The sequence below is a fragment of the Gymnoscopelus microlampas genome, assembly GCF_963454915.1.
Source record: "Gymnoscopelus microlampas genome assembly, chromosome: 19".
NCBI classification, from domain to species: Eukaryota; Metazoa; Chordata; class Actinopteri; order Myctophiformes; family Myctophidae; genus Gymnoscopelus; species Gymnoscopelus microlampas.
The window spans coordinates 47,478,247-47,491,296 of NC_139956.1; the positions used below are offsets into that span (position 1 = coordinate 47,478,247).

Consider the following 13,050-nt stretch of genomic DNA (forward strand, 5'->3'; position numbering starts at 1 on the left):
CTGAGTGTTTGATTAGACAGATTGATTTGAGCAGGTGCTCTGAGTCTATGATTAGACAGATTGATATGAGCAGGTGTTCTGAGTGTTTGATTAGACAGATTGTTATGAACAGGTGTTCTGAGTCTTTGATTAGACAACGGTCTGTTATTGAGTTCAGAGGTCATTATTCAAAACTAATAAGCCGCTGAATTCAGTGATTGACTAATCAGAATCAAGCATTCAACAAAGCCGTGTAATAATGCATGATAAACGTATTCCAATGCAACTCTTGGACAATGACAGATGATTGAGAGGATTATTAATATCATTACTGGGATAATGTGATTGTCATGATCAAATTAAAAAGCAGTATATTGCAATCTTTCTCTCTCTGTTTAAATAAGTTATGTTGTTATTCCATAACTTGTGTGTAGAGATTGCTCTAAAGGCCGGTGGTGGTTAATGGGGGTTTGGTCCAGGATGTTTAGGTTGACGGGGGTTTGGTCCAGGGTGCTTTGGCCAAAGTATCCAAGATCTGACTGAGAGCATTCTCCACCTAGTGGACACAAACAGTAAAAACATAATGCATATACATAATATACATTTAAATGATACAACTCTTTGACAGAATGGTGGCCAACATGTGTAGTAAATTATTCCTGAGGACTGAACCATAAGAACACAATGAGTCATCACAGATCAATGGTTAGCCGTAGAAACAGACTCTGAGGAGAGAAGAACATTAAATAAACATCTGGACGTTACCTTGGTCTCCAAAGCTCTCTGTCTCTGATCAAAGTCAGTCCGCTGTTCAGTCAGTTGTTCAGTCAGCTGTTTGAACACACTGTCCACTCTGCCAAAACACACACACACACACACACACACACACACACACACACACACACACACACACACACACACATTTGAACCATTTATCTATGTCCACACAAAGGAGAGCATACAAGGACACATATATTAAAGGTGCGGTAAGATTACATTCACAAAATCATGGCATATGTCTTCATGAAACAATAAGCATGTCACTCAGCAGAGATGGGGACTCGAGTGAAAGACTTGCACTCGAGTCGCACTCGAGTCGCCGTACACGCAACTTGAGACTCGACTCGGACTCGCCCCTCAAAGACATGAGACTTTACTCAGACTCGAGCTCAAAGACTCGTGAACAATCTTTATATTATGTTTATTTGAGGCATTCATGAATGCTATGCCCGACATCAATGGTGTCCTTTCCTTCTCTTGCGCAACGGAATCTCCGGTGAACGCAGCCTGCAGTCTAGATGATGAGGCAAGCTGCTGTGTGTGGTCTTTCATCATAAAGTTTAAATATAAAAACTTCGAAATTAAACAAATATTGTTAGCTTAGCATCAGCTATATAACTTCAGTTAACTTGGCATATGCTTAAATCTTTTATAAGATGATCGGATTGTGATAGCACACTTTTGAAACGTCGGATTTTCATGTTGGGCTCGTTAAACCCAGCTGGGTGAATATCCAACCTGAAACCAATTTCACCACGTAAGCTACAAGCAAGTTACTTGTCTATGTTGTTGACCACGTAATGTTACTGGCTTTACAGGCTTATTTGGTTTCTAAAATGCTTAGTATTGTATACTCCATCGCGCCTCATTGTTTAAGTGCCTAGGCGGATCACTATACCGGGGTTTCGCAAGAGGCGGATCACGTTACCGCAGTCCCATAAGAACAGATCTGTAAGCTGTCGACACGCCATGACGCGATGCGTTGATAGCTTGTATGTCTGTTCTTTTGGGTGTGCGACACACATCATTACGCGTTGTAGCAATGTATCTGGGTTTGAGAGGCTATGATTGATGTAAACTTACAGTAGCCTACTAGATTATAGCTGGCAGTTGTCAGAATATTGTAGCTCTGTTCGGGATTTTTGCACATAGGTGGCTGATGAAAAAGTTGCACTTTGCGAATGGGGACAATACTTGGACATAACTGCGTCACTTCAGACTCTGAAGTTCAGAGGAAACTAAATGGAGCTACTTTAGAGATGTTTACACACCCCTGGAATCCATTAGAATGGTGGAAATGGAACGTTAACAATAACAGCCAACGTTAGTAGGCTACATAGTGCCTTTCCTGAAACTGGCCAACTTATAGCCATATGCTACTGTATGTGACTGTGTACCGCCCGTCCCGGCCGGGGGATCTCCATGGCTGTAGGAGCGTTCTCGTTACGTTCAAGATACAGTACAGCAGTGCGCACCAGATGTATACCCAAACACGTTGACATGTCAATCTTCCTTAATAAAACTATGAAAACAAATATGTTGAATAACTAGCAGCAGTAGCCTTTTATTGGTCAGGCTGTGTTTGAGCCTCTGCCTTCCGCAGTTGAGCTGCGCTATAAGACGCAAAGGAGCCTAAATTAATGTATCCTACTATTTTGATAAACATTCATTCTGTGCATTTTTCATTTTGGGTTGGGTTTGTGGACCATCATAACTGTATTTCAGCCTTAGGCTAGATGGTATAAATAAATAATTAAATAAATTAGGAAAATCCCACAAAAAAAAGAGACTCAAGACTTGACTCAGACTCGACCCTCAAAGACTCGAGACTTCCGTCGGACTCGAGGCCCAAGACTCGGGACTCAACTCGGACTCGAGCTCAGAGACTCGTGAACATCTGTCACTCAGTGGCTATAAGTAACAGCGTCTCAACAGGTGCCAATCATAGCAGAGACAGCACAATACTTTGCCAGCCTTTTTGCCTCCTTTTTGGGCATCCCCAAGTTGTTGGAACCCTCTAACAACCAGTCTATGGGTATAATGTCCTCGGCTGCCAAATATCCCAACAATACAATCAGAGAGCCGTGCGCCTTTGGAACCTCAACCACTAAGGAACAACTCAAGGCCAAAGCACTGCTCCATTTTACTCCCAACTTGCTACAAAAATCGCTCATGCAAAAGTATATAAGTAATTCTACTTAATTTTCAACCTTCACATGTGCCTCCTTTTATAATAATCATAAAGTGTCATAAAGTGTCTGCGCGAAATTTACTTCCGGGTGGTCAATCTCACCAGCCAATCATCATCTGCCAAACAGTGACCACCCTTTCACGTTGCCACGTCCGTTGCCACGTCGCGCTGGCGTGCGCTAAACAAGCGCTGCCGTGCGCACCATGCGAACGAGCCCAAAGGCGCGCAAAAATAAGCCGACCATTGCTTATACAAAAAGTCAGACCTGGCAACGCAGCCTATGCCAATCATGTGTGAGAGATCTACAAGCTATGGGGCAGAGACGCCGTGTGCCATGCACCGTATCTTAGCAACAACGAAAGCGCTCACTCTCATTGGTCGTGTCACGCTAAGAGCAGTTTCCAGACAATGGCATCGCAGAGAGCTTGCTGTAGTGTTTATATATATCTATGGCTGTAGCCATCAGAGTCAGTCGCAGCGACGTGGTTGTCATACCTGCAGCGGCTGTGCAATCACTTTGTCAACAATGCACGTTCGTGTGGTAAATGTTATGATTGCTGCTCCGTTAGTCCATTGTAGATGGCGTATGCTGTGGGCTTGTGTGTCTTCTGGTGTAGCTCCACAGCAACGTAATGCCAGGACCGCCCCGTGCAACACACGTTTAGGCTGCATTATGGTAATGTAGTAATTTCAGATCATTTCGGTCCGATTAGGGCAGTGACTATCCCCCCCCCCCCCCCCAAATAATCATATTTGAACTGAGGACAAGTCAATATTGTGAAAATAGCAGATCTACAAGCTCCCAACGCCTCACGTTGAGAGGCGTTGTAAGCTTGTAGATTGGCTATTTTCATCATGTTTGCCTCTTACTTATATTATTTGACAATGTGGCCAATATTTTATAGTATAGTTTGTTGACTACTTTTGTTGCAGTAATGGTCTTTTCCTTTACTTTAGCTTTTTTATTGTCTCCGCCAGGCCGAAAGGCATGGCGTGAGAGTATGTTTTACCCCCTGTCCGTCTGTCTGTGGATAGCTAATCTCCCGCATCGTTGGCTGGATCGCAGCGAAACTGTGCACACACACTCCCTGGATGCCAATTCAGAACCTCTGCCCCATTTCTTTCACATGGCCCTGTTATAGTGCCACCAGGAGGCCGCTTTTTGCAAAACTCATTTTCTCACAGTACTCCTACATATTTTGGGTCCTATTCAGGGACCACTTGGAGCAAACCGCTAGTTTCGGAGTGCGGACTAGGCAAGAGGCGTTGCCCCGCAAAATTTGGTATTCTGTGGTACTCCCCCGCCCGCAAAACACCTGCGCTCCCCGTTACATTATGCATAGGTGTGGTTTGGGCGTTACAATGATAAAACCAATCACCGTGCCAGAAGCCATTGCCTTTAAGAGAAGACTGCGCTAGCCGTCATCCGCCGTCATCCCCGATCCAATATATGCTCTAGCCTATCTCCCCCTCTGCACTGTTGCCTGGTCTGATTATTATAAGCCACATTGGGCTTGTTTTCCTTCTTTTTTATTTTATTTATCCAAATACATTTTTATATTAATTTGTAGCCTATTGTGTTAACAATAAGCGTGTCATATTAGTCAGATCCGGAATAGTATTATGAAACTTAAAGCCATTTAAAATATTTATACTATTGGTACACACCGGCTGCTCCCAAAAAATTAATTACATCATGTTGCCACAACGCTCCTACAGGCACCCATGGACCTCCAGCTGGTCGACCACAGGGCTGGGCGGTGGTACACTGACATACAGTAGCACATGGGTATAATACATGGAACAGTTTTAGGAAAGGTCTATATGTACTCACTTTGGCTGTTATTGTTCTATTTCCACCATTCTAATGGATTCCAGGGGTGTGTAAACAGGGGTGTGAAGTTGCTCCATAGTTTCCTCTGAAGTGACGCAGTTAAAGTTAACTTATACATCCATATTGTCCCCGTTATCTTTCATCATCCACCTTTGTTCAGTAATCCCGAACAGAGCTACACTTTAAGTTTACATCAATCATATCCTCTCAAACCCAGACACATTGCTGCGAACCGCGGTTTGGGTGGGTCAATCAAATATAATTATTAATTAATATCGGATAAACCGCGGGTGAAATATTGCGGTAAATAAATTAATGACATCTAATAGCCTATATCTATCCATAAAATAGCTAAATCTCTGCGTGCTTGTGTCTGTGTGAGTGTGTAGAGCAGTGTGCGATGCGATGACAAAATGCGTCTTTTTTCTTTTTTTTAAACCGGTGCTATAGCAGTGTGCTCTGTATGTTGGATGCCGCATGTATGTTGGATGCAGTGGTGGAAAAAGAACTCAAATTCTTTACTTAAGTAAAAGTACCGATACTGCAATATAGAAATACTCTGTTACAAGTAAAAGTCCAGAATTCAAAATTTACTTGAGTAAAAGTACAAAAGTATTGGCATCAAAATGTACTTAAAGTATCAAAAGTAAAAGTACTAAAATATTTGAAAATATCTACAAGCTCTCAACGCGTTGCGATGCCACTGAGAGCTTGTAGATCGGCTATTTTCAAATAGCCTATAAAATAGGGCTAAAGTGGTTAATGTATGTTTCATAATATAATCATTTATATTTGAAAAGTAACTAGTAACTAAAGTTTTCAAATTAATTTAATGCAGTGGTTCTCAACCTGTGGGTCGACACCACAATGGAGCACCCAACGCCTGGTGAGCTTGTAGATCTGCTATTTTCACAATATTTATCTGTGGGACCGAGTCAAACAAAATGGGGGGGTCCCCAGTTCAAATATGGTTATTTTGGGGGGTCGATGGCCTGAAAAGATTGAGAACCTTTAACAGTAAACATGAACGTAGCGTTTACGTGGGGAATATAATAATAATATAATATATATAATATATAATATAATTCACCCGCAGCATGGGTTTAACGACACAGCAGCCAAAATGAAAATCACACTGAAGATCCGATCATCTTATAACAAATGTAAGTGCTTAAGATTTTAGCCCAAACCCAACGGGACCCGACCCGGCCGGTCGGCACCGGCTGGGCCGGGTCGACGTTTTTTTAAATACTATTCTTACACAGCTGCAAAGCAGCTAATAATCACCATAGCGCAAAAGTAGGTCAAATCAATCAATCAGCAAGCTGTTTTCTGTCACTGAGCAGCACTCTTTAAAGTTTAAACCGCAACATGACATATAGAATGGATCTTCAGACAAATTGGAGACCCTTAAGACATGACAGCAATATGGAAAAAACGAAAAAATCTCAATTAAAAGTATATTTCGTATAATAACCGAATATCATTCTTAAAATGGTTATGGGGCAGTGTATATATTTATATAGCCCTATTTGCTCCAAGCTATTTATTAAATAAAATATAGACTGTTGGAATGGTCGACCGTTGGAATAGGGTGGAATGAGTCCTGTTCTTAACGAATTACCAAGATTTAATGTGAAAAAAGGCTGCAGCAATTAAGCTTCTTTAGACGGGCTGGGCTGGGTCTAATTTGTCAATTATTATTCGAGCCGGGCTAAAATATTTAGGGGATAATTATGAAAGCTCTAGTTAGTAGTTTGAAGTGCTCATGTGGCCTTAGTTGCTTCTTTTTGTTTTCATAGACCTGCGTTGCTTATTTCTCGCCAAGGCTACATGGCAACATGGCTCAATGTCCAACGCACAAAGCCATTGCAGTGTCTGTGTGCACTTGGCGGGTGGTTTCAGAAACGGGCGGGTGCTTTTAGAATGCACTATTCCCCCCCCCCAAAGCCGTAACCATGTGTGTCTGCAGAATGGCAATGTGGGGGATATAGCAACAACACGCCCACGGCCACACCCCCACGCGCAACTACGGCGTCGGCATAATGGGGGACGGGGAGCGCAGGTGCTAGCAGGTGCTAGAATAACATATAGGGGGTGCGCAGCTCCAATTCTCCCTATTTAACGGTAGTAGAGGCGGGCATGTGGTCCTTGAATAGGAGCCTTTGTCCTAACATCACGCAAATCGATACACAGTATCTCTATAGTCATTAAAAAAAAAACTCTTTCAGATTTTTCATATTCCATCCTGATTGACTAAAAATGGCTTCCAAAGTTTGCAGGACTGCTCCGTTTTGACCAAAATGCCTCAAATTATGAACACAGCATGCACTTTCCGTGCAACTTTGCACCCACATTCCCACTATGCCGAGGAAGAAATTCCACCTGAGATTTTTCTAATTAGCCTCATGGTGGCGCTATAACAGTCCGATTTGTGTTTTTACCTATAACTGCACCAATCTGTGTAAAACTTTGTATGTGCACTCTATAGAGGTCAAGGAAAAACCTTTCCCCTGCATTTTTCACATCTACCTTTTATAGCGCCACCAGGAGGCCGACTTATGTAAAACATATTTCTTTACATTACTCCTTCCGATTTTATCTAAATTTCACGCAAATCGGTACACATGATCTCTATAGTCATGTGATCAAGACGGATCTGTTTACTCTTTCATATTCCATCCCGATTGGCTAAGATTCACATCTAAAGTTTGCACAAAATGTGGACCAGATTGATATGATCTAGAAATATCGATCTAACCAGTCAAATTAATATAGTGATGTCTTTTTGGGCCTGTACTTCAGTCTTTTAAACATGCCTTTTGTAACTCTACTATACTTTCTCTACCAAGGCCATGTAGCTGGCTCCATATTTGCTATCTGGTGCTGGCTCCATATGTTTCCAATCAGTAAAAACCTGTCTTGGTCAACACTTTGTGATTAAATGCCAAATGACCTGTATCTGTGTAAGATGATCTGTATGACCGGGATATTGTCACTAATTTACTATGTCAGCTGTCATCCTGTCACAGATAAAACCATACACATGTCCTATGATATCGAAGGAACAACTTGTTTATGGAACCGAGAATTGTACACAAGGACACCTTAAGATGAACAACAACTTAATATTAAGACAGCCAGACGCCTGTCCATCCTACGACTCCCATCCTACGTCTGAGGGTCTTAAAGCCAATCATAAGGATGCACCTATGTCTGATGTCATTGAAGTCCAACTGTGTATAAATACCGTTGTTTGTTAGTACAACTTCAGTGTGTGTTTGTGCGTGCAAGTGCTTGTTGTCTTATGTCAGTGTGTGTGTGTGTGTGTGTGTGATTGATATTCTTGTCTGTAACTTGTACTGCCTCCGTGTACACACTCGAGCAATACAGATGGATCATTTTGGACGTACCAGGTGTCTGACTCACATTTCTTTGGGTGTTGACTGGACGGGTATTGGGGGGTCTTAGTACCAAACCATCTTTTTATCTTTCTTGGGCTCTCAGCCCTATTCATAGGGTCCAAATTTAACCCTATCAATGCCGCAAATCATGAATGCAGTGTCCGATTGCGGTCAACTTTGCACGCACATTCAAACTATGTTGAGGAACAAGTGCTACCATTTTAACATTGGCCTGTGGGGGGTCCCCACCGACAGGTTGAGAACCACTGTATTAGGGGAGAGTCCGTGACAGCTGGATAAACGAGGTAAAATGTGTCAAAAGGAGTCTGTACGGCTGTCGATAAATGAACACATGACGTCTGTGGGAGAGGACATATTGTGTCTTTTGGACAAACAGCAGCGTGGTGCTGATGTTTGTTGTGTGAAGCAGCTTAATGTCAGAGTCTTTGTGTTGGAGCGCCTCAGTGCGGCTGCAGAGTTCATGTGCAACCTCTTCCAGAGAGAGATAGAGACACTAGAAACTCTGCTGGAGAAAAAAAAGACACTGCTGGGCATTGACTTTCATATGGACATTGATCTACACACTGCAGGTATGTCTGTTACACACACAACATCAAACTACACACTACAGGTATGATGCAGCGTTTGCATTCCAGCCAGCACGCCAGCGTACTTCCCATATGGTTTCAAGGTGGGCTAAACCATATGGACCCCATGTCAGCAATGTCAGCAGGATCCACTTCAGTCCCAACTGGGATGCCCTTGTGGGACATACGTGTGTTCTACCTGGGCCTTAGGTGGGCCCCACCTAGGCAATTCTATGTGGGGCCGAGGTGGGTCTTAACTGCGATGCCCATGCGGGCTATAAGTAGCTTCTACCTGGCCCTTAGGTGGGCCCCAACTAGCCACGTTTATGTGGGACCAAGGCGGGTCCTAACTGGGTTTGCCCATGCAGGCTTTAACTGGGTTCTACCTGGGCCCTAGGTGTACCCTAACCAACCAGAGTGCAGTGCCCATCGCTCCAAATGTTGTGACGACAGGGCTCTCAATACTGCACATTGGTGGAGGAGGAGGGGCCGCAGGGCGACCGCACACATCGCTGAACCAATGGTAGCCCACGGTTGTTTCCTCTGGAGATTTAAAATCTGCCCCTCTATGCCACATATCATCCGCGCTACAGGGTCTTCACTGACCGAGCCACGGCCCCACTGGCCCTCATGACGCTACGCCACTTACAGTATATGCGCTGCCAAGTGGCCGCGGGCGCTACGTGGGCGTGGCCGCGGGCTAGACGCGAGGCCCTGCGTAGCAGGGCCGAGCTTCTAGTAAGAACAAATAGTCTGCACCCAGCTCTGCCCAGCTCTGAAAAGGTATGTAGAAGTGGTTGTTATTTAATGACCTTGGTCATAAAAGCTTCCTCTAGGCTAGGGTCAAAGGTGCAGGCTATCTCTAATACAAACATGTCTCTGGACTCTTCATCAACCACAACATCTGGTGTATTAGCTGTCAAAGATGTAAAGATGACTGAGTTAAAATATAATCAAATACATAAAATAATCATAGTACTAAAGCCACCTGGTGGATGAACAGCGCAGCTGCGTGTAGTGTCCCTTTTTGTGCACTGTACTTTGCCTCAGCAGAGGAAGTGAATTCCATGCTGGTAGGTCCATGAGAGCTCCGTTGCAAACAATACATATGTTGTACTTTATATGTACATTTTCACTCTTTGTTACACAGATTTGTGTACTGTATGCTGCTGCTGCGCTGTTAATGACCAGTGTAACTGCTGTTATTAAAATACTAATGATAAAAACATTAACATTGCTAAAATACAGAACATTAATGGTCATAATTTCATAAAGCATAATTCATAATGATTTCTTGATAAAGAAATAATTGGTTCATAGTTGATTCCATGGATTAAAACATGAGCATGATTAAAACATTGTGGGGCGGAACAAAGGTTCTCTGTCTGTCAGTAGCACTACACCGGACCATTATTGATTGATGCATGATTGCATGTCATTGCACACAGGTGGTGCAAACAAACCTGTTTGACTAAAGCTCTGTGAACTTGCATCTTATGTGATATTGTACTGCAAAGTTATTGAATATGTCTGAAACCAAGGACAGATGGTCAAAGAGACATTCTAAGGACTTTAAGCAACCCAAGAACGAATAACTTCTTTTCCTCAACAAGCGGCCAACAAGGTATTACAATATACTATTTTTAGATTTCACTTTTGATGTTGCCGTTGTATTTGATGGACACGCTTAAGCTGTGTGTTGCGCATTTCTACATGTCTTTGTAGTTTAATTTATGTATGCTTTGGTCTATGTTGTTATGTACTGTGCAATTTGTTGATTGTTTTATTATTTGTGTGTGAACATAGTTCTCACGGCATGACTGAGGGATGAGAAGAAAGCCTGAAGCAGTAAATGCCCGTTTATAAAGGGGTGCTCCTTCCATTCCGACATCTCGCCACTCCGACTAGTGGCTTCCGCGTGCGGTTAGGGTTAGGGTTAGGGTTAGGTATAGGGTTCGTTAACGTCGGAAAGGCGACATGTCGGAAAGGCGAAATGCACCCGTTTATAAAGAACCCGACCTGTGTCATCAATGTTGTGAGAGGAGCTACAACCAGTGTATTAATGTGTTCAAACAAGGTAGGCTTTCTTGAATGTCAAACATTGTTGTGTTGTAATTCCAGCATTGTGAATGTGGGTGTTTTGTAAGCTGTAAATATAAAAATAGCTCTCACTGCGTTAGGTGAAAAAGAAGAAGAAATAAATTGATTAATTACTACTATACGATCACATGTTTGTACTTGGCCTCAGCAGAGGAAGTGAATTCCATGCTGCAGATGTGTGTACTGTATGTACTGTGGGCTGTTGATGACCAGTGTATTGTATTAATGTGTTCCCAGGAGTTCCAAAGTAAAGACAACCTGAGTGAGAGCAAGTCCTGTGTGGCCGTGTCATCACTTCTACACCGTAGACACCTCCACTAAATACACAGACAGACACAACCTGTTACATGTGCATCTTCATTGGCTTCACGATTGGATTCGATTTGTGTGTGTGTGTGCGTGCGTGCGTGCGTGCGTGCGTGCGTGCGTGCGTGCATGTGTGTGTGTGTGTGTTTTTCCCTCGTTTCATTCGGGGTCGGTGCAGCAGAGAGACATTCAAAATCCTCCAACCTTCAAAGTGAACAAGAGTCCTGACAGGACTCCTGTCATTGATGCTTTCTATCTGTCAGGACCTTTAGTGATTGACATGAAGTGAAATCACATGAAGTATTTATTATCTTACTTGTCAGAAATCTCCTGAATCCTCTCGTCAAAGTTTCTGCTTTCAGTCAGCTGTTCCTGCACACTGTCCAAAACACACAGAGTTCAATGCAATGCAATGCCCAGCCATTTAGTGATTGACATGGAGTCATCATCATCATCTTACTTGACAGAAATCTGCTTAATCCTCTCAGAGTCACTGCTTCTCTCTGTCTGCCTCTGGAATGCCATGAACCTCATCTTCTGATCGGTCTCCCATTTATTAACTCCTTCGTCCAACGTGTCACCTGGACTCCTAAACCAGAGATTTACGATTCCTAACCATTTGGAGAAAATGGTTAAATTATTATCATGCTAAATGAATATAATGTATACAGTATCTCAGCAGCTGTGAGCTGAGGTTGGGCTGAAAATCTTGGCCTAGACGATGTCAACAAATCCAATCATTACATTGATTACCATCATAATCAATGTAATGATTGATATATACTAAAAACACAGTTACACATTATTCTGTACAGATGAGATCAATTTGGTATGAATGCCACAGGAACGACTCCCATCATTGTAACCTGCTCATTTGTGCATTCATATATTCATCAAAGCAGATTAATGCATTAGTAGATTCATGCACACACAATACAATGGACAATGATTCGCATGTTGTTCAAGACTTCACCCAGTGGTAAAATCAGATTATAACTTTTACAAAAAGACAAAAGATGAAATTAGTATGTATTATGATTTAATACAGATCAAATACTGACCAATAGTGCAGTGGTCATCCAAATTAAAGTCGTCGTCCTTGTCAAAGCACCAATGGCCCACCAAAAAGCGGAAGAGGTAAAAAATATGTGGGAGGATGATGAACGGAGGAGCCCAAACAGGACGGGACACGTACTCCATCACAAGGTTGTAGTGCTGCAACCTCCAGTAGAGGTCGCTCTTCTCCTCCACCTTGTTGAAGGTGTTGCTGCATGGAGGGTTGAAGGCACAAAACAACAAACTATCAAATTAAACTGGTGATTTGATAGTTGGCTGGCGGTTCCTGGCATAAAAGACTATAATTACATTCTCTCCGGACATCCTGACTGATTAAAAAAACATGGTAATTTCTTATTATCACTGTCTGCAAATCAGACACATTTCAAATCCTCTGTGCCTCTGTGGCTGCTTCTCTCTCTCTCTCTCTCTCTCTCTCTCTCTCTCTCTCTCTCTCTCTCTCTCTCTCTCTCTCTCTCTCTCTCTCTCTTTGTCTCTTTCTCTTGGACCACTGTCACGGCAGACTCAGGGCGGATTCAGACTGGGTCCGATTGATTCAAACCGTTCCCGAGTACGATTGTCCTCTCGCAGTTGGCCAGTATTCACATTGGCCAAAATTCCTCCGCACTTGAGACCATTTCATTTAACAGTAATGGTAAATATGTGCCTCATAGGGGCGCTGTGGACTATGGGGTTTTAGGAGAGAGAATGTCATTCACAGAAGAAAAGTCACTTGTCAGAGTTTAGAGTGAATAATAAAGTTTGACTGTGTTCCTGATGTTGTCTTGAGTTATAATAACAACAGATCAACTA

At 42.8% G+C, this 13,050-nt stretch overlaps 1 protein-coding gene across 1 annotated transcript in view; it reads right to left on the reverse strand.

The window, feature by feature from the left end:
* Positions 1-436: 436 nt before the first annotated feature.
* Positions 437-13,050, reverse strand: part of LOC311035133 (transient receptor potential cation channel subfamily M member 5-like) — a gene marked incomplete at its 5' end in the record, with an annotated part of 112,279 nt that continues 99,665 nt past the window's right edge. The window contains 5 exons of the mRNA XM_084043215.1: positions 437-535; positions 745-823; positions 11,498-11,560; positions 11,642-11,792; positions 12,243-12,448. Of these exons, the coding sequence (XP_083899341.1) occupies positions 464-535; positions 745-823; positions 11,498-11,560; positions 11,642-11,792; positions 12,243-12,448 (571 nt within the window). The 3' untranslated portion in view covers positions 437-463. The remainder of the gene's footprint in view (positions 536-744; positions 824-11,497; positions 11,561-11,641; positions 11,793-12,242; positions 12,449-13,050) is intronic.